Source organism: Leishmania mexicana, chromosome 33, assembly GCF_000234665.1.
Source record: "Leishmania mexicana MHOM/GT/2001/U1103 complete genome, chromosome 33".
NCBI classification, from domain to species: domain Eukaryota; phylum Euglenozoa; class Kinetoplastea; order Trypanosomatida; family Trypanosomatidae; genus Leishmania; species Leishmania mexicana.
This window is the reverse complement of record NC_018337.1, coordinates 570833-595644: the sequence shown is the minus strand read 5'-3', so window position 1 is coordinate 595644 and position 24812 is coordinate 570833. Positions and strand designations below refer to the sequence as shown.

The window sequence follows — 24812 nt, the reverse complement described above, 5'->3', positions numbered from 1 at the left end:
TGTTATGTGTAAGTGTGCGTGTGTGTGTGTTCCCCCCATTCTCTATTACACGTTGCGTACGTGGGCGTAGCTGCTGCCTTTCTCTCGTTTTTCGTTTTTTCGACTGCCGCTGTCTATCTCCCCACACACACACACGCACACACACACCATCCCCCCTTCCTCTTTCCCCTTTTTCTGTGTGCTTTGTGTCACTCGTGCTCTTGTTGCGGTTGTTCTCCCTCTCTCTTGAGAACTCTGTTGATGACCAGCACGGATCGATAACAAGGTGTATCTTGTTGTTTGCTTGCGTTCTTGCGTGCGTGCGTGCTTCGTTGCCGTTGTGGGCGTTTGTGGGTGCTTGCGTGCGTGTGTGTGTGTGTGCGACGTTCTATCCGAAGGCAATAACGTCGAGGGAGTCGAGAGGGCAATTCAAGACTTTACATTTTCCGCTATATTTTTCGTCGTCTTGTTGTTGTCCTGATTATTTACCTCTCTTCGTCCTCGCGTATCTTCACTCGCTGGCCATCTTGTTGCCTTGCTGTGTCCTTTGTGCGGTCACGCGTGTGCCTTTATTTTAGTACAATCTATCTTGCTGCGGTTTTTAGGCATTTCGTTTCCTATTCTGCGCAGCACCTTCGTCGACGAAGCTCTTTGTCTTGTCGCTTCTTCCCTCTGCCCTTAATGGAGCCCGAAACGTGTGAAGCCGCGGCAGCTGGGTCAGAGTCGCCACCACAGGCGCATACAATCCGCGACCCCATCGACCTTCGGCAGCAGCTGGCGAACCCCTCGTCTAACAACGACTCATACCGTCACAGTCTGCGGGCAGAGGAGCAGAACCGCGGCGTTTTGAGCTCGTTGCCGTCATCGGCGAACGCATCCGCCTCAACATACGGGCCAGGGCAGGTGGACTTTGGCGTCTCAAAAGCACACACAGCAGCGTTTCAGCAGCCGCAGGGACGCGCTGAACACACCCTGAAAGGCAGCTCAAACCACGCCAACTCCAAGGTTCCGCCGCAGCGCATGCAAGGCTCCACGCCACTGACCCCACCCCCGGCAACGCCTACGGTGAAGACGGTCAACTGCATCTACACCCCGCTCCGCCTCGACTCGCAGCTCCTCGCATCCCCATGGTCAGGATACGGGTGGCCAGCTGTGCAGGCGCCATCACCCACGCGCGCGGGAGGGGCTTCGGCCGCAGTACCGCTAGCCTCATACTGGAGCACCAACTTGAGCCCGATGCCTTACCCACCGGGATCGCCGACGGCCCACAACAGCGGCTGCCGTATCATTTCTCCCTCTATACAATCTCTTCGACTAATGCCGCCACATCAGCAGCATGGCAATGACGGCGCCTCGCCGGCGCAGCTGAGCTTTTCGAACTTAGGTCACGAGAACAGCTTCCTTGCAGCATCCTCGTCCTTCGCCTCCCCTGCGAACCTTGGAGTCGTGCATTCCACCATCCTTGACGCACCGCTGCAAGTTTCGCTCATGCCGCCGCCGTGCCGCGGAGACCGGTCGCTCTGCAGCTTCGGCAACTCTATTATGCAGTCCGCCCCCTTCACCCACACGCTATGGACGTCGACCTCGCGTGGTCGCTCCATCTATCATGATGCAATGATGGAGCTGTCGCACCACAAGAGCGAGGTGGACAACCCGCTAGCCGCTGTGGTCGGCGGTGCTTCTTACGGTCACGACACGAACCCAATCAGAGGCAGCGGTATCACCACCTCGTTCGGGGATGTGGCGGCCGCTAGCGGGCCATCCAACGCGCATCTGTGCAACTTCGCTGTTTCGGCCTCGAGCGAGGATGTGTCTGTCAGCAACACAGAGATACTGGTCGGCATGGGGAACGTGGACTGGCGGCGTGTCGAGCGGCCTTCGCCGGGGAATTCGTCTTTGGTGGATCAGCTGACCGTACAGTTAGGCATCCAGCGAACGGGATCACTTGGCAGCCACACAAACACTCTCGACAATGATGGCGAAGATATCGATTTCGGTGAGGAGGGAGAGGAAGGCATGGAGAAGGCCCGGCAGAGCTTCAACAGGACACCCGAGGCATTGGCCTCCACGGGGCGGGGCACGCAAGCTGCGGTCGCCGTTGCCACCGCAGCGGACCTGGGGGAGGCGACTTCGCAGACCTTTGGGGAGGCACACGTGCCGGCGCCGCTCGAACACACCGCGCGCCATGAGGGGGCGAAGGGCAAGGAAGGTGGCCTCTCATTCCCAGTGTCTACACTCGCTTACAGTGACGATTCTAGCACGATGGCTGCGGCTGCTTCGGTCACGGCGCTGTCCCGTGGCAGAGCGGGCGAGATCGCGACTCCACTTGTGAACCTTCCCCTCCGCCCAAGTATTGGGCCGACGTCTCCTGCAAGCGCTTGTGCTGTTGCAACGGCTGGCCATGCCATTCACGACCTCCATCTCTTCACACCGTCGCCCGTCGACCAAGGCGTGCACGTGTTCGGCGCCACGCGCGGCAGCGCCACTCGCAACAGTCCCTCAGAACAGAGCACCTCCACCCTGAGCCTCCTCCCCGCTGTCGGGGTGTGGCAGGCCTCGCCGGCGATCACGTCAGTGTGGCAGGCCTCGAATTTCACGCCGACGACGGCGCCTAACACAGCGCACACACTGCGCGACCTACTAGAGATGCTCCGCCTGCTTCAGAGCGACATCGACAACGTAGGCAATCAACTCTCCGTGTGCGAGCAGATGGTGCGCCGTTGGATCAGAAGCACACTGAGTATGTTGCTGCTACTCACCACTGAGCTGACGCACAGCGTCGCCCTTGCGGTAATGGAGGCGTCGGCGGGCGCGGCGGATCAAGCGGCCACGTACACGCGACTTCAAGTAGACATTACTGCTGCAGTCGCGTCGTGTGATGACCCGCTGCGCGCGACCATGGATGCTTTAAAGCGAGAGCAAGAGAACCTGGAGCCGGTGCTGCTAACGACCATGCTGGCACGGGGTGCTATCGCGTCGCTTCTACAATTTTTGGAAAGGCCCTACGTGACTGCCAGGACGCAGAGCGGCACAACCACCGCTACAACAAGGATGCCAAACGGCATGTGCGCGCCGTCAAAACAGTGCGGCGGCCGGGGTGCCTATGGCCCGGCCGCCCCGGCCGTGACGCCGCTCACGCCAGAGCGCATCGAGGATCTGATGGACAGTAAAATCCTGCGAGAAGAGCTAAACACCAACTGGCCGCAATTCACGTCGACATACAACCGCCAGGCTCTGCGCTACCTCTGTCTACGCGTGCTCAACGTCGCTCTGAGCCGGGACGGCTACAGTGCCGGTGACGTCGCTACAGAGCAGCAGGGCTGCCGCACCACCACCGGAGCAGACGCACCTGCTACTTCGTCCACCGCTCTGGAGACGGCTGTGTCGGCGTGGGTGGAAGAGCAGGTGCTTCAGTGGACCGCGCAGCACCCCGCCATCACCCTGCAGAACCGTCATACAACCTCTACCAACTCCACGCTCGACGATGCCGACGGGGCGGCCGTTCGCGAAGGTCTGTGCCGGGAGCTTCCGTCCTTCGAGCACATTGCAGAGGTCTTCAGCGTCTTCCGCGACAGTGAGGGCTGGCGGTGGTGGTACAACCTTCTCGCCGACGCCATGTCGTGCAACTTGCACGTGCGCGTTAACAGGCGCATCTACGATTACTTCGAGAAGCAGCTCATGGACTCGCCGGCGGCGCCAGACGTGGCGGTGCGGACTGCGTTGTCGTGCCACGAGGTGACGGTGGAGGAGGTGGAAGCGGAACTTGAGAAGGTTGAGAGTAGGCTATCCGCCATGGAGGAAAGCGGCAAGACGCAGCGCGTCAACATTCTTCAGCACATTCTGCGCCGCATCTTTGTTCTCAGCTTGGTCTCCTCGGTGCAGCGGACGCTTGGCAAGGACACGCCCGTATTGGAGTCACAGCTTGCCACCTATGTGCAGCTGCAGCGCAAGTCGCTGGAGGATGTGGAGGCACAGCTGAGCGCGCATCATACAGAGTGCACTGCTCATGCCAAACACATCCGCACGTTTGTGTCGCTCTTCCCGGATACTGCAAGTGCGGCACAGGCGCCATCCCAGTCGAAACCGTGGGCACTCGGCAAGAGCGCTGCCATAAGTGGCGTGCGCACGCACGCGAATCAACCGCAACACGGCCTTTTCTCGCGCCCATCACCATATCTCCAGGCAGATGATACGCTCCTCCAGTGGAACTGTCCGAACGTCGCGTCACTCGCGGTGCTTCTCACTCGTCCGCGGCCTGGCAGTGACGCTATGGAGCGCAGCGAAGGCCTCCCTGCAGCGACGGCGGCGGACGCGAACATGGAGGGCAGCGAAGAGGATCGCACGCGTTCTGCAGCGGCATTAGCTCGCGATGTCGCAACGCGGTCGGTGGCGACAGTGCAGAGCCTCTGTGCGCTTCTGCAGTCTGGCGTGGACGTCGCGGGGTCGCACCCGGCGTACTGCGCCTCGCCAGCAAAGATGGCTGCGCCGTCGACGCGGGCGCTTCGCCGCCTGCAAGCTTCCCTTTCTGAGGCCAATCATTGCATTCAAGTGGCCATAACCTCTCTGCGCATTGTCGACTGAGGCCTGAAAGTGTGGCAGACGGACGGAAGGCGAAGCCGAGGCCGGTGGCGGCATGCCATCCGTACGTGGATGTGAGTGGGCCTCACGGAGAGAGAGGGAGAGAGTCTCTCTCTGCCAGTTGTGCCCCGCCCCGCCTGGCTCCGAGGGGCTCCCACCCACCACCCACCACTCACCCACCTCTTCTCCTCCTCCCCTTTTTTCTTTCACCTTTTCGTTTTATTTGTGTTTCGTTTCCCATTTTCGTTGTGCGTGCTGTGCAACCCTGACGCACGCCAGTGGCCCGCTCGCGTGGTTGTCAGCGTCTGTTGTGAGTCTCTATCCTGCTTGATGGCGACCTTTGATGTCTCTCCTCTCCTTCTCTGATTGGTCTCTCCTCTCCCCCTCTTCAGCTCCCTCTCTTTGTGTCTTGTGTGCCTGTGTGTGTGATGACGATGATGGTGATGGTGATGATGGCTGATCGAGGCCGTCGTGTTGCTCACAGTCGTGAACCTCCTCCCCCTCCCCGCGAAACGAGTACAGCGACAACTCAAAGACACATATATAGAAAGAGAGAGAGAGACATTGTAAAAGGTTGCAAAGAGATGGGGTGAGAGGTATGACAGTAGCCCTCCGCCGCCTCCCGCTGCTGCTGGTGCTGTGATGTTCAAAAAGGTTTTAACGACTGTTGTCCTCTCAGGCACATGGAGGCGAGACATGGGAGGGGCAAGGTCGGGCGGCGTGTCCCTACGCCCTTTTTCCCCCGCTCCGCTATCTTCCGCGTTTGTTTCCGTGTCATGACGATGTCTGCACCCGGCGCCGGAATCATTTTCTCAATAGACATGAGCAATGGTTGCTGCTTCTCTTCCTGAGGTCTCCCCTAAAGGCTTCTTACATCTGTTCTCCCTCTCCCTCTGTGTGCGTGTGTGTTTGGGGTCACGCCCGCGCCGACGTCGATGGCGAGCACAAGCGTCACACTCGTAGATCACAAACGAAACGAACAATAAAAAAACGAACGGCATGCGTTAGCGTGTATGCCGTCAATGTTCAGAGCTCATCGCCCCGCCGGCCCTAGTTGCGCTCTCTTGAGCGACCCGTCTTCGTCGTCCGCAAGCTCGCGCAGAGCCGTTAAGCCGGAGGGGCGACCCAAGCGAGGCCGCAGTCCATGTGAGGATGAAGTGGCCTTCAAGGAGCTGCAAGCACGCAAGCTGGACGTGCAAAGTCGACTGCGGCAGCAAATCGAAGTATTGTCTGGACTCGAGAGTAATGTGCTGGATTTCTACTACACCCACATGTTGCGGTTTGAGCCGCTGGTTGAACCCACATCGCAGATATCCCCGTCCGCGGCGACAGCACCAGCCTCGGCCAGGGATGCCGTATTAGGAGGAGAGTTTGCAGAGCTTTTTCCCGAATTGAAAAGCACCACCACTCTCGCCGACACGTGTGATGAGAGCGCCACCGTATCGACACACGAGCCCGCGCCGAGTCAGTCGACTGGGGTGCCGGCAAAAACGCGCTATTATTACGACAGCGCACTCATGCGGCTGTACCGCGAGGCCGCCTTTCAAGACAAGAACCTGGCGCATCGGTACGCCCGTGAAAAGGCTCGGGTAGCGGCGACTGAGCTGTCTGTGCAGCGCGACATTATCGACGGCTCTCTCGCCGAACAGCTCCGCACAGAACATGAGGAGCAGGAAGCACTCAACAAACTGAGTGGCTCCCTTGCAGAGGTGACGGCGCAAAGTGCGGCACACCAGCAGTCGTTGCAGGCGGCAGAGGAGCGTATCAAGGGGATCGAGAAGGCCAAAGAGGCGTGTCTCGCTCGCAAGACAGTGCTTGAGGCAAAGAAGCAGGAGCAGATGGATAACGCGGAGCACATCAAAGAGGAGGTAGCCGCGTTTCGCCGTTGCGTCGAGGCCGCCGCCCGCGATCTGGAGAGGCGGCGACTGATCAATTGCAGTCTAGAGGACGAGATTGGGAGGAGACGTGCCGCGCTGAAGCGACGCAAGAAGGATTGACTCCGCGCGCTTGGCCGATGTGTCTCTCTTCCACTGCTGCGCTGCTTTCTTTTCCGGTGCCTTCCTGGTTTCCTTTTCTTTTCGCGTGTGTGAGGAGGCATCATACCTCTACATTGGTCTGTGGCGGCGTCGCAGAGCTTCGCTTTCTTGAATCCGACGGCCTGTACACATACACGCGTTCACATGGGGACGTGCTGCCGCCATATTTCTTTGGCCTGTTTCTCCTTGGCGCATGTGTAATGGCCGGTGTCCGCAGCTGTTCCATCGAGGTCGCACTTTTCTTTTTGAAGGATACCAGGCCAGCTTCCCGACGATGCCTCCTATGCATGTAAGGTGCGTGCGGGTGTGTGTGTGGCAGGGGCCGGGGGGGGTATGGATGTTGGGTCCTCTTGTTGTTCATGATCTTTCTGTTAGATGCTTGCCTGTTTTCACTACACACAATGTGCGCTATACATACATATAGGCGCAGCATCGTACAGCCAAGCAACATCAGCTACGGGAGTGGCCAAAGGTAGTCGGCGCGCTGCGTCACTTGTGTGCTTGAAGGCATTTAGCATGCCCATGCAGACTTTCGAGTCGGCTTGCATCTTCATAGCGTGAGAGCTCCAAGTATGTTCTATGTGCTACTCCATCCTGCGAGTGGTTCAAGATGCCGCCCCCTGTGTTCACGGTGCCTTTGCTTTGCAGCCGCGCTCATATTTCGAGAGCCGCAGCCCTCATCGTCATTTGGCACCTTGCATCGACATACTTGTCATGTCCCTCCTCTTTCTCTTCCCGTCACTCAACTTATACGGCTGCGCTGCACCATGACCACCACGTGGCTATTGTTTCTCTCACACGCGTACGTCTGCATGTGCGGATGGGGTCTTTTGACTGCCTCTCGAGGCAGTAATTCTACGGATTATTTCTTTGGTGTTGTAGTCGCAGGTGCGTCGTGACGACTCATAGTTAGAGTCAAAAGGCACACAAACAAGAAGGAGCGCCGACTTGCCTATGCGTGGGTGCAGATCAGTGGGGTAGGAGTGCGCCAGTGATCTCCGCCACACACACACACACACAAGCATACATAGACGCACACCGAAACGTAGGTGCGTGCAAATAATCTGGAAAAGGTAGCAGCGCACCAGGCAGAGGCAGCGACGCTAGGCTGATCGTTGAGGAAGAGAAACAGAAGACCCCCCCCCACCAACACGTGCGAGTCGGTTCACGGTCAGAGTGATTATTTAATATATTTCGTTGGCGAAGTACGTGGAGTGGGGAAGGGCTCTGTTCCGTAGTTGTGTCGCTGCTGTCGTCTCGGCTTCAAAAGCCTCAAAGCTCTGCAGGTACGGAAACCGACGTTGTGCGCGTGTGTGCTTGTGTGCCTCTTTTCTGCTTGTTGTTGTTTCAGACCCGGTGAGGGCGCTAGCGACTGTGTCTAGGCACTCCCTCTCGAGCTCCTTTGGGTGTTGGCCACTTTCCTTCTTCACCCCCCCCTCTCCAACCCCACCCCACGCCCTGCACCATCTCGTCCCCTCTGTTTTGGCTTGTTTGTCGTTTGCTTTCTTACATCTCCCTCCGTCGTTTTTTGGTGTATCTCGTTGTCTTTTAACGTGGCTCCGTCGGATAAAATTCTGTTCCGTGCAATCTCGCCTCCCCCCCCTGCATCTCTGTCGTTACCGTAGAAGGCGGCTGTGCGGCAGCGCTACCGGCCAGTGATTGGTGTGAGACATGTTTGGCGCTTCCGAGAAGGCGCCGCAGCCAGCACAGGCCAGCGCTGCGACTTCATTTGGCTTTGCAGCCGCTGAGGCATCAGCCCTGACTGCAGCGAGCGGCAACACAGGAACGCTGTTGACGGCGGCTCGGCCGTCGGAAATGTCTAGTGCGCCGTCAGGACCCCCGCCGCGGCCACAGCCAGTGACAAGCAGCTCACCACCAGTGTCAGGCGGCTTCGGATTCGGGAAGCCATCTGTTGTTGCTGGGGGTCCCGGTAATGCTTCAGCTGCGGCCGCGCCTGCGTCAGCGCCGACACCAACGGCGCCACCGGCTATCCCGCCTTATATGGTGCTCCTCGCTAAGGTCTGCCGAGACGGGGTGGTCAGTGATGCCTTCACCCACGAGATCAAGAAGCGCTTCAGAGCTCCAATGGAGGTGACAGTAGCAGCACCGGCTGCCGCACTGGGCCCCGCAGCAGCGCCAGCTATAGTGCCTCAGGCGATCACAACAGCCCTGCACACAGGCGCGCAGTGGCAGGCGGTCGTGGCACCACAAGCCACGCTCGCTGGCTTTTCCATCACCAGCACTGCCCCAGCTGCGGCGACCAGCGCGGCCTACTCGACCTTGGCGCGCGCAAGCGAGCCCAAGCAGCAGCAAGAGCGGCGGCGTCTGCAGGTGGAGCAAACCTCAGAGTTCCTGCACACGCTGCTGCTGTGCGACAGCGGCTACAACAATAGCGAAGCCCCGCCGGTGGACAACCCAGCCTCGTCACAGTGGAAAGAAAGCGTGGAGGAGGTGAAGGGCTTGCATGCGGCAGTGGGGGCGGTGGCGGTGTCTGCCGCAAGCAATCTCATCTCCTTCCTAAAAACGAGCATCACGGCGAACGACCAGGCCAGCGATAGCGAGGCCTCGTCGTCCAGTCTCTTTGACAACCGGCGTAAGCGGCCAGACAAGAGCCCGCTGCTGCTCGCCGCGCAGTGCCTGTACGTCTTGTCGCGTCACTTTCAGTTGACGACGAGTGTGGTGAAGGAGGCGCTGGACCTGATGGATGCACTGTACGTGCTCCTGAAGAACTCGTTGCAGAGCCGAGTCGTGCCGCTGTCAGCCTTCAGCGACAACGTCGACACGTGCTGCCTCAACACCCTCATCTGGCTGTGCGTCTTTTCCATAGTGAACATGGCCGCCGTGTGGAAGAAACTGCGCTCCTCCAGCGGGGAGCTGCGTCTGAATGAGCTGATTCACTCCGGTGTAGCCGCATCCATTGAAGCCACTGTCTCGGCACTGCGCTGCAAGCTCCGTGAGAGTGTGCAGCCGCCGAACATTGGCGTTGGTGGAGGTCTCTACGGTGACGCGCTGACGGATGCCCGCCGCGGCGGTGGAGGAGAGCGGCTGCGAGGGGGCAGCGGTGGCAGCCGCGCCGCCTTGACCGCGCCAGCGGTCTTGTACACGTGGCAGGCTCTCGTCGACAGCTATCTGAGCATATTGACCTTGGCAGAAGGCTGCCTCCTCCGCGCCAAAGGGAGTGAACAAGGCTACGACAAGGCCCTGGACGCCTTTCTTGGTGCGCGCATGGCATCGCTGTCGTCTCCTCACGCGGCCGTGACGCCGGCAAGCGTTGCGGTTCATCGCGGCAAGGTTACGAAGCGTATGGTGGAGCTGGCACCGGTCCCCCGCACCCTGTCAATCCCCATTGGTCTTCTCTATATTGCTCCGTACGAGATGATGTCCTATCTCTTTGATGAGATGCTGCCGCTGCTCCGACATCTCTCGGAGCTGGAGGTCGCTACACACCGGCGATATTGCGAGCAGCTCGAGGAGCTTCCACGCCTGCCCTCGTTTGTGCGCGGCGGCAGTGCCGTGAACCGCGGCGGAAGCGTGGCAGCGCTGGAGGCGTACTACGGCTACCAGCAACGCGATGCAACGCAGCACGGCCGCCCAGAGGAGATGAACGGTGAAGAGGCGTGGCTGCTGAAGGTGACACGTGCCGGGGCTGCTGGCGAAGTGGTCGGGGAGCCGTTCACGTCCGAGATGGCCCACCTGCTCGAGGCACTCGCGGTTTGCCTGCAGCACCTGCCACCAGAGGTGCTGAACCCTGACCTAGACTCCGATTGTGCGGCGACCTTCTTCATCTTCAAGAATTTTGTGAAGCACATGCGGCAAGTCTTCGCCACGCAGCGCAGCAGCGCGACCTCGGCCGCCGTGGGCGCCGGCGGTGGCAGCAGCAGCAGCGCGATCGGCGGCTTCGGCGCGGTGTGGGAGAACTACACGCTGAAGTTGATGACCAAGTTTCTAGAGGTGATGGCGATGATCGGCCGCAACCCGCAGTACACGCAGCGAGTTGTCGTGCTCCTCACGGATGCGCAGACAGAGTGTGGCGAGATGAAGTGGCACAGTTTGGTTAGTCAGACGCTCGAGTGCGCTGGCTTGAACAGTGGCGTGATTGGCGCTCCTGGGGCGGTGGGGAGCAACGGCGGCGCCGCTTCAGCCACGGCGTTGGCAGCGGCGGCGCAGAAGTCCCCTGCCGGGTCTGTGGCGAGTGACACCGCCGATGGTGACGACATGTACGCGTTGTCGACAGTGCCAGGCGTGAACGGGGTGCCGCGCGCGTTGCACCGGCAGTTCACCCGCGCCTACGCGCGCAAGTGTCAGCGCCACTACATCGCCAGCTTCTTTCTCTTGCTGCGCCAGCTGTTTGGCCACCCTACGCTGCGGCCCATCGTAAGCGCTCACATGAACCTCGCGCTCGCCCTGGCGTTCCTCTCGGCACCGCAGCAAAGTCAGGTTATGCTGGGCAGCACACTGTCGCTCATCTCGGCCCTCGTCACGAATGCGGCGGATGCGCAGCTCGTCTGGTCATTTCTGGAGCAGCGCCGCCTGCTGCAGCAGTCGTCGGTGTGCACACAGCAGCAGATGCATGCAGGCGGCGGTAGCGCCAGCTTCGCCTTGTACGACCGCTTCACCGCGTCGTCGTCCGCGGCCTCCACCGGACAGCGCGAGCCGGCGGTACACGAGGAGGCGCTTTCCATCATCGGACACTGCCAATGCGAATGCACGCAAGGCACCTACGACATCACCATTGGCTTCCTCAACCTTGTCACGGCTCTGTTCCAGCACGACCAGCCGTCCATGGCGGCGCTGCCGGTGTACAACACAGTCACGCACTTCATCTCGCATGAAATACTGCGCGGCGTGCTGAAACGCATGTTTTCGCGGCCCCATGAGCGGTACACGGTGATGGCGCTGGCGTCCGCGGCGCTGCGGCAGGCGCTGCTCGTGCGCTTCCGGAGCAGTGAGAGCGCGCGCACGGCGGTGCTGCCTTTCGCCACCATCATGGCCATCAACAAGGCCCCGACAGACGTGGTGGGCGAGGTGCTGAAGGTAATTCTTGACGCAAGCGATGCGCCGTACGAGCTGCTCAGTCACCACCGCGCTTCCGTGCGCCAGGCAATGCGGCTGCTCATCACGGCGATCCAGGCAGCGCGGGAACAAAAGATTGAGCTTCTACTGTTTGACAACCGCACAACTCTCAACACTGATCTCGCCGTGCGCGTGTTGGGCATGTGCTCACTGCACGACACCCTCATGACGAAGACCACCCTGCAGCTCTTGGTGTTGTTCCCTTTTGATACGGCCAATCAGGCGGCGCATTACTGGGCCGGGCTCACTCACAAGTACACCGCAGTTCTGGACTCCTTTACACAGCTCCTGCATCCGCTGAACACTGCGCCAGTGGTGGTGCAGGCGCCGCCAGAGCTAGTGCAGCTCGACTTTGAACCGTCAGAGCTCGTCCCTGGGTGGTCGGCCGCGCTGCTTACGGAGACCAAGTCGCTTCTGCTTGAACTTCTCATGCAGCACGCAGACGTGACAGAGCCGTCTCTGACCGCGTGGATGGGCGGCTTTTATGGTGAGGAGTTCTCTCGCCGCGACCGGAGGGGACAGCCGTCCGTCTCCGCAGCCGCGCACGCGGATTTCACGCATGGCGGCGTGACAGACGGGGACGGCACCGCCGGCGAGCCTCGATGGTGGCGCACCACCCTCCTCACCTCCGTCGTTGAGGGGGCCTGCGACTGCGAGGTCGAGCACGCGCATCCAGCACTGGCCGTCAAGTACGTGAAGCTGCTCTACCTCCTGCGCGCAAACCGCCTCTACGGCTCCCTTGTCATTCGTCCGTTTTTGGAGTCGGTCTGCCAGACGCTGTTCCTGCGACTGCAGCACTACCGAGCCAGTCAGTGCACCCCGGTCGCACTCAGCAAGTACGCGTACGTGCTCAAACTCCTGGCACTGGAGGCGTGCTACACGTATCGCACAGTCCCGGAGAGCCTGCGGGTGGCGCAGAATACGACCATCACGTCCATCGCGGTCGAGGTGCTGCTGTCGCTCCTCCACCCCTTCGGCAGCAGCAACGGCGCCTCGGCGGACGGTGGCGCCTCCGCGCCGGGCGACTGTGAATACACCGCCATGGAGGATACTGGTGTTCAGAGTCTCCACGAGATAGACGGCTACGACAGCGAAACACATGCGAACGCACTGTCCAAACGCGGCACATACGAGGACAAGGAGCGTCAGTGGAACGGGGATGTGGCGGTCATGTCTCGCGACGCCGCCGTTGACATTACGAGTTGGCTGCCACAGGCGCTCCAAGTGCTGCCGACCTTCCCAGAGAAGCTGCCCTCCGTTGCGGGAGGGCTGAGCCACCTGGTGCCCGCTGCGACGGACGGCGTCGTGCAGTATGACATGACGAGCCTTTATAGTGCAATCCAGGCAGAGCAGGAGCGCGCAAACAAGCCACCGATGACCATGTCTGAGCTGCGCGACCGGCTGCGCCCTTTCATTGCCGCGAACGACTGTTTTTTCTCCTACGCGGCAGGCGTCAGCTTTGTGGAGGGCTGGTGCCAGCTGGTGAGTGTGTCGTGCTCTGTCGTGAAGGGCTTGTCGGTGTCGCGACTGAGCTCGTTTGCCTTGTGCATTCTACGCGGGCTGGACGCCACGACGCGCCTGACCGCAGCAGCCCAGGAGCAAGTGGCGGTTCGCTTGTGCCACTGTCTGTCCACCGTCATGGCACACCTCCGGCAGACGGTCTGTGCGTCGGTGGCGCTGTCGCTCACGGTGCCGCAGAACGCAGAAGCGGAGGCGGCCTGGTACAACCAGTGCAGCGGGGACTATCCTGGAGTGCAGGGAAGCCGTTGCGCACCGCTTGATGCGGCACGCGCGACGTCATATCTACACGGGAGGTATGAGCGTCGCACCGTACCACGCGTGTCAGCCCAGCCCATGGCGGTCGAGACACTGCCCAGCCATGACCGTGAGGGGGAGAGAGAGGTCATAATCGGGAAGCGCCGCCCGCGCGACGAGAGTCGCCACGCCACGCATCAACATCGGAGTGGTCAAGGTGGAGCGACGGTAGGAAGCGCGAGTGTCGGCATTGGCAAGCCGTTCGCCACCCACGCGGGCGAGCTCAGTAACTTATTTAGTGCCGCAAGCCGTTCCCAGCTGGCACAGGCGCTGCTGCAGCAGCGCGGAGCAGAGCGCAGCGGTGCAGAGTCTGTTTCGGTGGTGGGTGAGCAGAGTACCAGGCGCGCATCTTGGAGTAGGTCGGGGGTGGCTGGTGCAGCCTTGCTGTTGGAGCCGCTGGTGCGCGCGCTTGTGCATTGGGGAACTCGCATCGCGACGATACGGGCAGAGTTGTACCTTAGTCTTCTGTGCCTCGCCGAGACACCTGGTGTCAACCTTGACGACGTGGCTGTGTGGCGTTTTCAGAGGGCGCTGCTTGACGTGGTGTGCACAGACATCTGTAGCAGCAGCGGCTCGAGCGCCGGCGGACGCGGTGAGAGCTGCCGCAGTGCGAACGCGGCCGCAGCGCAGAGACACAATGACCTCAACGGCGCTGCGCCGGCGAACGGCAGCGACAGCGGAGAGGTCGCACTCTCGTCGCAGGCGCAGCAGGCGGTGGCGCTCCTGGTTGCACTGCTGCAGGCCTCATCACCGATTCGCGACGAGTTCTGCAACCCGGACACCGGAAGCGGTGATGGGCTCGGCAAGTGGGCCATGCGGTGTGCAACGGCACTTCTCCAGAGCGCCGACCATGCAGTGTGTAACTTCTTCGCCAGCAACGGCGCGCAAGTGGGCACACTGCTGTGGCACCTACGCAGCGCCTTTGACGTCGTCTCCGTCATCTCCCTCAGCCACAGCTCGCAGGTGCTGCACAGCGACCTGCTCCACTCGTGCCTCTCGATGCGGGCGTGGCAGTACAGTACGCTGGTGGTGTTGGGCTACTCTCAGGCGAATCCCTCCTTCGACCAGGTCCCGAGCAGGTCGCTCGTGGAGCAGAACAAGGAGGTGCTGCAGCACCTTCTGCTAGGTGTGGTGCGGTGGGTGAACCTGCTCCTCTCCTCCCTCGGCGACGCGGCGCCGCTCTTGTACGACGTGCAAAAGTTCATCCGCGAAAACCGGCAACTGATCGACCACGTCTTCCTCGCTCCCGCGGCCGTCAGCAGCACCATCGCTGGATCAGCGCGTCTCAGCGCGTCGCACCTGACGCTGTGCGCGGAGCTTTCTGACTGCCTGCGCGCCCTCTCGTGCTCTGTGCTAGCGGTGGACTGCCGCAGCCTCGTTGATGGCATGGCGCTGGCCGAGTTGATGAGTATGCTGAGCAGCGACGACGTGTGGCGCCGCGGTCCGACGGAGCTGTACGGCTTCGCAGATGTCGACAGCGGGGAGGGCGGCTTGGGCGGTGCCGCTGGAGGCGCATCCGTGGCCTCGCCAGTCACGGCAGGAGCAGCGGTCCCAGATCGAAACGACGACAACGGCAGAGAGGATGCAAAGGGGGCTCTGGCAAAGTTAGCCGCGGCAACTGGCACCGCTGCAGCGCACGCCGTTTCCGCAGCCGAACGTGGGCGCGATGTTGTGGCGCTGACGGTGCGCAATCTTGCCCATCTGTTGCTTAACACGGAGTACGGGCAGCGCAGCAGCGAGGATGCCGGCGTCTTCATCGCCTACGCCGACAGCACGCCGATGCTCCGCCATTCTGCTGGGAAGCGGCAACTCGTCGCGAAAATCGTCCGCCATGTCGCTCAGTCCCTAGTGCAGACAAGCACTTCAGAGGTGCGAGAGTTCCGCCTTGAGTGCTACCTGTACGCGCTGCACGCCATGGTCTGCCTGCTGCACTCCTTTGTTCTTCCCCTGGCATCTGCAGTGCCATTGCAGAAGCAGTCGTCGTGCCCCAGCAGCCTGCCGGAAGATTTTGTGCGCTATCTATCCGAGCTCCCGCTCAGCGAGTTCGCCGACACCCTGAGGCAGGCGCAAGAAGCCGTGTATCAGTTGCGCGAATTCAACACCGACTACCGTGGCGGACTCCGCGCGAGTCGGGTGGCCGCAAACGCCTGGGTCATTGGTGCCTCCTCTGCTGGACCGCACACACTGAGCAACAGCGTGCGCGTTGCCAACACCAACGGCGCTGCGAGCACCGCAGATCAGATAGCGACCGTGTCGTCTACACCTTCCAACGCGCCATCCTCTCCGCCGGCAACAGCACATGGTGGGAGTGGCATCTCCGACGCCATCAGCATGCCACTGACACCAGGGTTGTTGCCCGCAGCTGATGGCCGCTTTGGCGGGCGCGACAGTGGGACAGGGCCGCCGGCGATGCCGCAGTCCTCAGCTGCGGCGGAGCTCGCCCCGGCGTCGCCTGGGCGACACGAGTCGCATTCCGGCGGCCCGCTTTCGTCAACCGCGGCAAGTCACATTGGAGGAAGTGGACATGACCCGAACACGATGGTGGCGTTCAACCTCGATGGGTCCTCTTCCCGTCCCCCGCATGTGCAGGGACAGGATGACGCGAGGGCTCGCCCTGGTGCAGCGTCGGCTGTAAGCAACACCCAGGCCCTCCTGCTGCCTGCCACGGAAGATGGGGCGAAGCTCAACCCGGACGTTACGCTATGGGAGCTGCTACCGGGGCGCGGTGGCGCACATGAGGGTGAATGGACGCGGCTGTACGACTCGGCTACGGCGCACGATGTCCCCGGCACTGTCGTCGACGGTGACTTGGACTCCACGGGCATCCGCAGTGCGCCACTACAGTGGAAGGACGTGCTGAACGTCGAAAACGAAGTGCGGCAGGTGAAGATTGCAATCGCCAACGCGCTGCGGGCAACGAATGGGGCAATGAGTATCGTGCGAAGGAACGCGTAGAGGAGGGTGAGGGGCGTGTCTCACCCGTGGCGATACCGTAGATAAGGGGATCATTTGTGTAAGCGGGTGTCTGTCCCCCTCTCTCCCTCTCTCTCGCTCGTTATAACGTAGTAAAGTGTCCCCATAGAGTCCACATTTCGTCTTTAATGTACACCCGCACACGCACGTGAGCATGCGCTCAGAGACACCGTTGGATGCAGAATTGGTGTGGCCCGCGAGGCAAAGCGCCGGTGCTGGAAGAGCCCTCTTGAACGCGCTACCCCGAAGTAGTGTGGCTCTCGCTACACTTCTTTCGCTCGCTCTTGAGCTCCGGCGAGTGCTCCTCTTCAGAGCGCCGAAGCAGGTGCCTTTGCGCGCCTTCAACAGGCGGCGTTGTGCTGGTTCGGCGTCACGCACGGAGAGAGGCGAGCACTGCGAAGTCACCACCCTGAGCGGAGAACATGAGATGGACGAGCAGCGGCCGAGCCGCCTCCTACAACCATCATCATCAACAACGCTTCTTTTCCCTTTTCGGTTCCTTCCTCTCCCTCAACACTAAAACCAGGAGCGTCCTCAGCACACACACACACACACACACACACACAGACAGACACAAACTGACAGACCGCCACACACGCACACGGGCTCAGTGTCTCATCAACCACAGCGAGAGACGAGGCACAGCGAATCATAGCCCACCCCCTCCCCCGACCTCCTCCTCTTGCCTCACCGCATCGCTATCTGCTCCTGTACTCGTTAGCTTTTGCCGTTTTGCTGCCGGTGGTGTGCGCGCCAGCATACACACTGGCGAGCGTGCCCATCGCCACCCCTCCCCCCCATACCCGCTGTGGCACCCAGAACCAAGACACGCATTGACGAGATGGCGGCTGCTCGTCAGGAAATGGCCGATCTGCTGCGCGAGGTGCAGAAACTTCAGAAGGAGCTGCAGCCTGTGCGTTTTGCGGTGACCGCGCTTCAGAAACGGGAGGCAGACACGCCAAACGCTGCGGCAGCCGGGGCCTCTTTGAAGAAGGTTGCCACGCGCCTCGAAAGCGTGAAGCAGAAGTACAAGCCGTATCTGACGCGCCTGCAGGAACTGCTGCTCGATGAGGTGCCGTCGTACCTGCAGCAGACACCGCTGCTGGCGGCAGACGCGGAGTCTCTGGAGCATCGCCCAGGCGGCGCGTCTCGTGGCACTCGCACCGCCACAAACGAGCGCCTGACCGCGGGCTCCTCGTCCTCTGTCACCAAGAACACAAGCGACGATGCAACTCATCTTCTCCAGCAGGTCTGCCCGCCATTGACTCCGCACCTTCTGCAACCCGAAAACCTCCGTTTCACCCACCAGCAGCTTCGCCTACGCGCGGAGATGGTCGAGTACTTGATCGAAACGAACCGAATCGACATCGCCGAGCACCTTGTTCGCGAGTACGGCCTTCCGCTGCAGTGGTTTCCACGTCTGGTGCTGCTGCATCGCGAGCGCATCTTTGGCGCGGCTGCAGATGGAATGGAGTCGTCGCAAACCGCCCCCCCGCCCACCGGTGCGGCAGCAGGCGCAACGGGGGCAACTGTGACTGCCGGCTACTCGCGGTCGTTGCCGGCCTCTAGCGCCTCTCCGCCGGTTACGCCAGCGACGCGGCCCCGTGTCGCTGCGGCTCCGCCGAAGTCGCCAATTCAGCTATCATTGACAGCCTCCTCGAAGAGCAGCGTGACTGGTATGCCGACGCCTTCCCTGTCACGATCTCCAGCCCAACAGCCTACGCCAGCAAGCTCAGCCGGCGCCAGCACCCCTGTGGGGCAGCACTTGAGCCGGAGCGCACCCTCGCCTGCCTCCTCTGCCCACTCGCCACCCACCCCACAGCAGCAGCAGCAGCGCGAGAGCGGGGCGGCAAGCGTGTTCCCGTCACAAGCACCGTCCAATGCTGGTACGGCTGCTGCTGCGACTGCCCCTGCTACTGCCTCTGCTACCATGCCAGATCTTGTCGCGCGCGTCGTGAGCACGGCCATGTACTTGAAAGACGAGTACCTGGATCGCATGGTGCTGGAACGCACCCTGGAGCAACACCTCGGCACCGCTCCATCCTCGGAGTCGGCGACCGCCACATCGACTCGTGATAGCAGCACCCCACCGTCTTGCTCTGCGACGCCGCTAGAACGCTACAAGGCGTGCGTTCTCAGTCGCATTGCCAACATACCTCGCCACCACCTGCACACGCAGTCAGGCGACGACGTCTTCGACAGCGCCATAATGAACATCATCGAGGATCTGCTCGTGTACGGCTTGCAGAAGTGGGCGGAGGTGGATGCCGTGACAGCGGCTGACGCTGAAGAGGCTTCTGCGGAGTCCAAGAAGAAAGCGGAGCTGCAGCGCACGCTGACCACGGACACCCTTCTAACTCCGCAGGAGATGCTGCTGGCAGACAAGGTATGGAGCGAGGAGATTCTTCTCTTGAAGCGGCCCACAAGGTTCTACTGTGTGGAGAGCGGCTTGACCACGGACGACGGGGCCGCCTCCGCGCTGGCAATGCCACGCGCGCGCACCAGTGGCGAGGTGGTTTCGAAGTGTGTCGCCGTCAATCATGACGCACTCGACGCGACCGTGGGCATCTTCATCACTTGAGGCGAGGGCTTCGGACAGAGGTGCGCAGTCGTGCAGGCACCAGCACGATGAAGCGGACGCGCACGCTTGGAGAGATGGCTCGCGCAAGAAGCGCACGATTGGTGTTGAGGCCTCTTGTGGCTCAGTGCCCGTGACTTTGCTCGGCTCTTTCTTTGGCTGAGGAAAGCAACCGCACTTTCTTTTCTTCCCTGTGCGTGTCTGTGAGAGTGTGACTTGGCGAGTGTGGCCGGACTGAGGTGTCTGTGCCATATGGTGCGTTGTGGCGCTGCGTTCCCCCGCGGTCACGCCGGTGGGGGCAGTGGTGGTCTTTGATGTTTGTCCTTTCTTTGGCTTTACTAGTTGCTTCACTTTTCCCGTCATATACAGTCACGGGCACCGGAAACGTGCGCACGCATGCGGTTGTTCGCGGTGCTGCGCGCTTTTGCGCCTCGTCGCTCGCCTCTGCGCCTGTGCACCCCCTCCCCCCTCCCTCCCTCTCCTACGCTGGACATTATTTGGCTGTGCTGGATGCGTGGGCGCGAGAACGCGTGTTTGTGTTTTTTTTTCATTCTCTCTCCTCATTCTATGTCATTCCCTCCACCTCTGCGAGTGCCTGCGCGTGTGCCACTGCTTAGTCTCTTCGTTCTGGGGCCCCATTGTGCTTTCTCGCCTCTGCCCCCCCCCCCATGCTACTCGGGAACATGCTCCGGCAAGGGCCCCTCTCTCTGTAACAAGAAAAGGACCCAGCTGCTACATCTGCCTATGCGTTGACTGCGTGATCCGTGACGCTGCTCGGACCGCCCCAGAAAGGCACACACACACACACACACACACAAACACAAGCGTCAAATACGGCGCCGCTGTACAGCTGTAACATTCGCGTGAGCTTGCTCGGGCACATGCCAAAAGGATTCATCCGGCCATCGATCACGAACTGTAGCATCACCAATGCAACGATGGTACTCGACTCACGATGGCTTGCCGAAAGCCTCCCACGCGTTGTGCTCACTTCTCTTCTCGTATTCTCGTGTAATGTTCGATCGTTTGAGTGTGTCCGTGCGTGAATGTGTGAGACTGCAGCAGAAAAGACTCCGCCGTGCTGCCGGCCTCTGCGCCTCCTCTCCCGTTCGTCTAATTTGTCTTCGCCGTGCGTGCGCGCTCACGACCGCACTTGCCCTTCCTCTCACATTTTCTTCCATCCCCCATCCCAACCACGACTGGCAACACGCAGGCAGCTTCATGGGGGAGGGAGGGGTTACGTGCACATCCGCAGCGTCGTAAAAAGCGGGGAAGGGAGGGTGCATGTGCGCCTCACATAACGCGGTTGGCACCAGACTCGAGCACACGGACCCCAGTAGGCAATTGACTCACCATCGTGCTTCGACGAAGGAGGCACCGCTGCTCATAGAAACACCCACAGAACGAAGCAAACGCATAGAATGAGCTCGCGAGTGGACGAGTCCATCCTCACCATCTCATCCACCAAGGAACTGGCAACGGCGCACCCGGGGGCGTGCGCCGTGGTTTACCAGGCCGTCTGCGCAGAAGCCATCCGCGTCGTTGTTGCCCTCTACGCGCTCTCGCAGTCGGGAGTGGCGGAGTTAGGAAACGAGCTACGTCGCTGTCGAACGGCCATGAGTGAACGCTGGCGCTCTCCACTGGAAGTTGTGCACCGCTGCGCGCCTCAGTGTCACGTCGGGAGCTCGTCGCTCTTTCAGCGCACGTCTTCGCATGACGGCACCTCCGCCAGACCCCACAGCCAAGAGAACGGGGATCAGTTGCGCGTGTTGTCCTCCACCGCTGAAGCCCGGAGGTGCATCACCCACGCCTCCCTCTACGGCCTCCTCACGGCGGCACATCTGTTGCGCTGCTCAACGTGGACGGCTGCGTCCCTCGTGCAGGGTGTCTGGATAGAAGGGCATTCAGCTCTGGCACAGGTACCGCAGCTACTCGCACAAGCACGGGCTGCCGAAGAGTTGCGCACGCGTGAGCCTGGATGGTGTGCGACGGCTCTCGTCCAGCTCACCGAATGGCTGCTGTCCTCACTTAGCCCCCACTTCCCCTCCTCCCTGGTGTCGACGCTGCCGTCGCGAGCGTTGAGTGTGGCAGAGGTAGAACCGACCGCCACAGATTGTCGTGACGTTGTTTTGGGGAGTTGGCCCCCTCTTTGTAGTGCTGCTGACTGGGCACTACGTGACGCCTCGATGTTTGCGGCGCACCAGCGCACGGTCTTTGTCGCTGATCCTCTGCCGCTTTACTTTCCCTTCTTACCGAATGGAAAGGAGTGCAACCGAGCCTCCGTATCATCGCCGTGGCAGCCCTCTCGCGTTGCGGATGCCCTTGAAAGTGGATGTGCCCATCGCTGGCTTCTGGATGACCTGCCTCGTTGGTGTGCGCAGGTTGCGTTGGAGGAGCAGAGCAAGATGTGGCACCGCATCTCTCTCCTAAGAAGCGCACTGGAGCGGTGGCAGGCGCGGCGCGGCTTGCGGGTGGTAGCACATCTCTCTCACGCAGCGGCGTCTGCTCCAGTGGCAGAGCCGCACTCGCCGGCAATGGCAACTGACTCCTTCAGTCCCCTTCCGCAGACAAGTGCGCCTTTTTACGCTGTGGTGCGGAAGGTGGTGGAGGAGGCGCTGTCATTACCTTCGGGGCTCGGCGATGCCTTGGAAGCGCCTACGTTGTCGCACACAATCGCCACGCAGACAATGGCAGGCACGCCGGACATCGACAAGCTCGATAGCGGGGGTAATGGAGAGCTTCCAGCATGGAACTTCAGAGAAGAGCTGGCTGCCGACGTATCGATGATCGCAGACGACACAGCTCCGCCTCCATCGATCCCGAGTCAGGACACGCAGCGTACAAGCGCGCCAGCTGCAGAGGTGTTCGCGTGTACCAGCCACGCAGACTCCGCCGCAAGTGCGTCAAAGACACGCCGACTCGACAGCGTATTGCGTGGCGAGCTGACGATGCAAAACTTGCCTTCACGCAACATGGGTGCCGAGGAGCATGCAAGGGCCCTGAATGAGGAGTGTGACCAGAACGAACCTGAGCGTCAACGAAGGACTCCTCCGCCGCAGGGACGAGGCGGTGCTGAGCCCGCTTTACCCACCAGCACCCCAGCCGCGATCTCGTCCTCGAAGCGCGGCCCTTCACCAGATGCAAGCCGCCTCTCCGCCGCATCCGACCTTACGGCAAGCTCTGCGCCCGTCCTCTCCGCCCGAGAAGCAAAGCAAGAAGAGCTGGCTCGCGTCATGGTGCAGAGGCGCGAAAACACCGTCCTTCGACAGGCATTTTTGCATTGGCGCGATCACCGCTTGTACGAGTCTCTCGCAGCCCGCCTTATTCACACACAGCAGCGGGAGTTGACGAGAGCGCGTTGCTGGGCCCAGTGGAGGTGTCGCCGCGCGGCGGCCCTGCGGCGTGACAAGGAAATCCGCGACGTTGCGCGTTGCGACGTCTACACGGAACAGAAGGCGCTCCAGTACTTTCGAGCGCTTCTGCAGCGGTGGAAGACAGCTGCCCTGGTGCGGCGGTTCCGCATCTCCACATCGGGGCATCGCGTCCTCCGGGCCTGGGAGTGTAATACCCGCTTCGCACAAGCCCAGCGCGCCATCCAGCAGCAGCTAATTGGAGCACGCCGAGTGAAGTGGCAGGTCTGGACACGGTGGCAGGAGCGCCGCCAAGAGTGCGTCGCCGATCGTCACCGCGCCCTAAAGCATGGTGCAGCGACTCTGCTGCTCATGAAGGATGCCTGTGCTCGCCGGCAGACGTCCCGCGTCGCCACATCGCAGCGCAACACCACCGTTCTGAAACGCGCACTGCAGCGGTGGGCGCTGCGATGCACGATTGCCACACGACTGAGAAGCTTCATCGAATCAAGACAGCCGCACAGCACTCTGGTTCGGCAAGCGTGGCAGACGTGGCGATCGCGGTGGCGGGAGCGGCAGCAGCGGCGGGAGCAAGAACACCGGCTTCGCGCGTTTCGAGTGGCACGACTGTCCGAAGTCTGCTTCGCGCGGTGGATGCAACGATGGCGGCGCGAGACACATGTTCAGATCTGCGTGGCGCGGCAGCAACGCCGCCACGTCCTCCGTCCCTTGTTTCTCCAGTGGCAGCAACGCATGCAAGTGCGCTTCATTGTGAGACAAGCGCAAGAGGAACTGGCGCTGAAGGTCAGTGAGCAGCTTTGCGGGAGAAGAACCCTTCGCACGTGGCGCCGAAGAGCTGCGCAGCACGCGGCAGGCCGTCGAGGACTTCTCGACGCGTTAATGGACGCTGATGCAGATCGTTTTTTGCGGCTCAACCGACTCGCGCGCACGTTTTACCACTGGCGTGCGCACGGCTTCGTGCTGCGGCGGTACCACCTGGACCGACGGCGTGGCTTGCCCGTCGCCGCCTGCGGCGCCGCGGGGATGAGAAGCGGCAGAGGGCACGACGCGGTGCTCAGTATCTCGGGAGGCACCGAAGTCGAACACCATTCAGAAGCAGATGTCGGCGAAGAAGACTTCGACATCACCGCCAATCCGACCCTCATGGCACCGCTACCACCTCCTCCGAGCTCGGCAGCGTCTCCACCGGTGCCTCCTGGCCGCTCGCGACGAGGTCGCCTGGAGTATACCCGCCGCGCGCCCACGCGCTCCGCGGTATCTGCACCATCGCCGAAGAGGCTCCCATCTCGCCGCAGCAGCGCAACTTCCATGCTCCAGAGCACCGCCGCCGCCGCTGCAGCAGCAGCAGCACTCCATGAGCCAGCAAGCACATGGCGTGATAGCAGGGATGAAGAAGGTCGCGCGGCCGCCCTCGCCGCACCACATGGCGGCCCGCGAGTCGTTCTCTGTAAGCAGCTCGCCGTCCCGCTTCGAAGACGCACCCTTGCTCTGCAGAGAGAATTGCTGGCGACACAACTGCAACAGCCGCCTCTCTTCTCTCGTGATGTCTGTGGGCGTGCCGCACCCACCGGCTCGCGATCGACGCCACCACCTCGACCTGTCTTCTCCGAGCTCCCGTATTCCACCTCAGCGGCCCCACGCAGAACAACACGTCCGAGGACACCACCGCCCTCCAGGGCCCCCGACCAGCACTGGCACAGCAACCTGACCGGCAGCGACGCAGAAAGCCAAGCACTGCAGCGATTGCGCACAGCGACTCCGCTATTCCCTGTGCGGGAAACTGAGCGTGCACTGCGGTCACCCCGCAGCGCCGCCCTTGTCGAGTCACCTCACTCCTCCTCACCTCCGCAGCAGCGACAGTCACAGAGTGGCACCCATGTACGCGGCAGCGATGACTACGCAACGCTTGGATTGGGCTCTGCGTCTGCCGCCCCCGCCCACCGTCTGCTCGGTCAGATGGAGCAGTTGCTTCGGCGCATCCGCAACTTGGAGGCTGGGTACCCCGCCCAGGCAACCGCAGCTGTGTGATGAGCAGAAGCCGATCTTACCCCAAAGACGAGCCCCCACACCGCCGGCGCAACGGCTTGCACTGCAAAACCTCCGAGATGGAGAGACTGTCGATACGGAGGGCAGCACGAGAGAAACGCAAGGAAGCAACCTCTGTCGAAGCTACATCACACGCCGTGCACACAGCCACTCTTGCGTGAGGGCCTTCCCGTGACGGTAAACACCAAAACCGTACAACAGGCACTGCAACGGGCAACATCTCCCTCTCCCGCTGTTTCCCGTGAAGGCGAAGTTGTCTTTGGGTGCCTCAGCACCCCGCCCGCTCTCACGCACGGCCTGCCACATCATGCCCTGCATCTTTCTCACGCCACCCCACCCTTCCCCCTCCCGCGCTCTCTCTCC

At 61.5% G+C, this 24812-nt stretch overlaps 5 protein-coding genes across 5 annotated transcripts; all 5 read left to right on the top strand.

Annotated features, from left to right (window-relative positions):
* Positions 1-660: 660 nt before the first annotated feature.
* On the top strand, positions 661-4560 carry LMXM_33_1380 (hypothetical protein, unknown function; the record flags this gene model as incomplete). The annotated part of the gene is made up of 1 exon (XM_003878680.1): positions 661-4560. The coding sequence occupies one exon, from the start codon at positions 661-663 to the stop codon at positions 4558-4560; it is 3900 nt and encodes a 1299-aa protein (XP_003878729.1).
* Positions 4561-5579: 1019 nt separating this feature from the next.
* LMXM_33_1370 (conserved hypothetical protein) lies at positions 5580-6554 on the top strand (the record flags this gene model as incomplete). Its single annotated transcript, XM_003878679.1, has 1 exon — positions 5580-6554. The coding sequence occupies one exon, from the start codon at positions 5580-5582 to the stop codon at positions 6552-6554; it is 975 nt and encodes a 324-aa protein (XP_003878728.1).
* A 2040-nt stretch (positions 6555-8594) lies between these two features.
* On the top strand, positions 8595-16436 carry LMXM_33_1360 (conserved hypothetical protein; the record flags this gene model as incomplete). Its single annotated transcript, XM_003878678.1, has 1 exon — positions 8595-16436. One exon carries the CDS (start codon positions 8595-8597, stop codon positions 16434-16436), a length of 7842 nt encoding a protein of 2613 aa, XP_003878727.1.
* An 859-nt stretch (positions 16437-17295) lies between these two features.
* Positions 17296-19035, top strand: LMXM_33_1350 (conserved hypothetical protein; the record flags this gene model as incomplete). Its single annotated transcript, XM_003878677.1, has 1 exon — positions 17296-19035. One exon carries the CDS (start codon positions 17296-17298, stop codon positions 19033-19035), a length of 1740 nt encoding a protein of 579 aa, XP_003878726.1.
* A 1418-nt stretch (positions 19036-20453) lies between these two features.
* On the top strand, positions 20454-24431 carry LMXM_33_1340 (conserved hypothetical protein; the record flags this gene model as incomplete). Its single annotated transcript, XM_003878676.1, has 1 exon — positions 20454-24431. One exon carries the CDS (start codon positions 20454-20456, stop codon positions 24429-24431), a length of 3978 nt encoding a protein of 1325 aa, XP_003878725.1.
* Between the last annotated feature and the right edge of the window lie 381 nt (positions 24432-24812).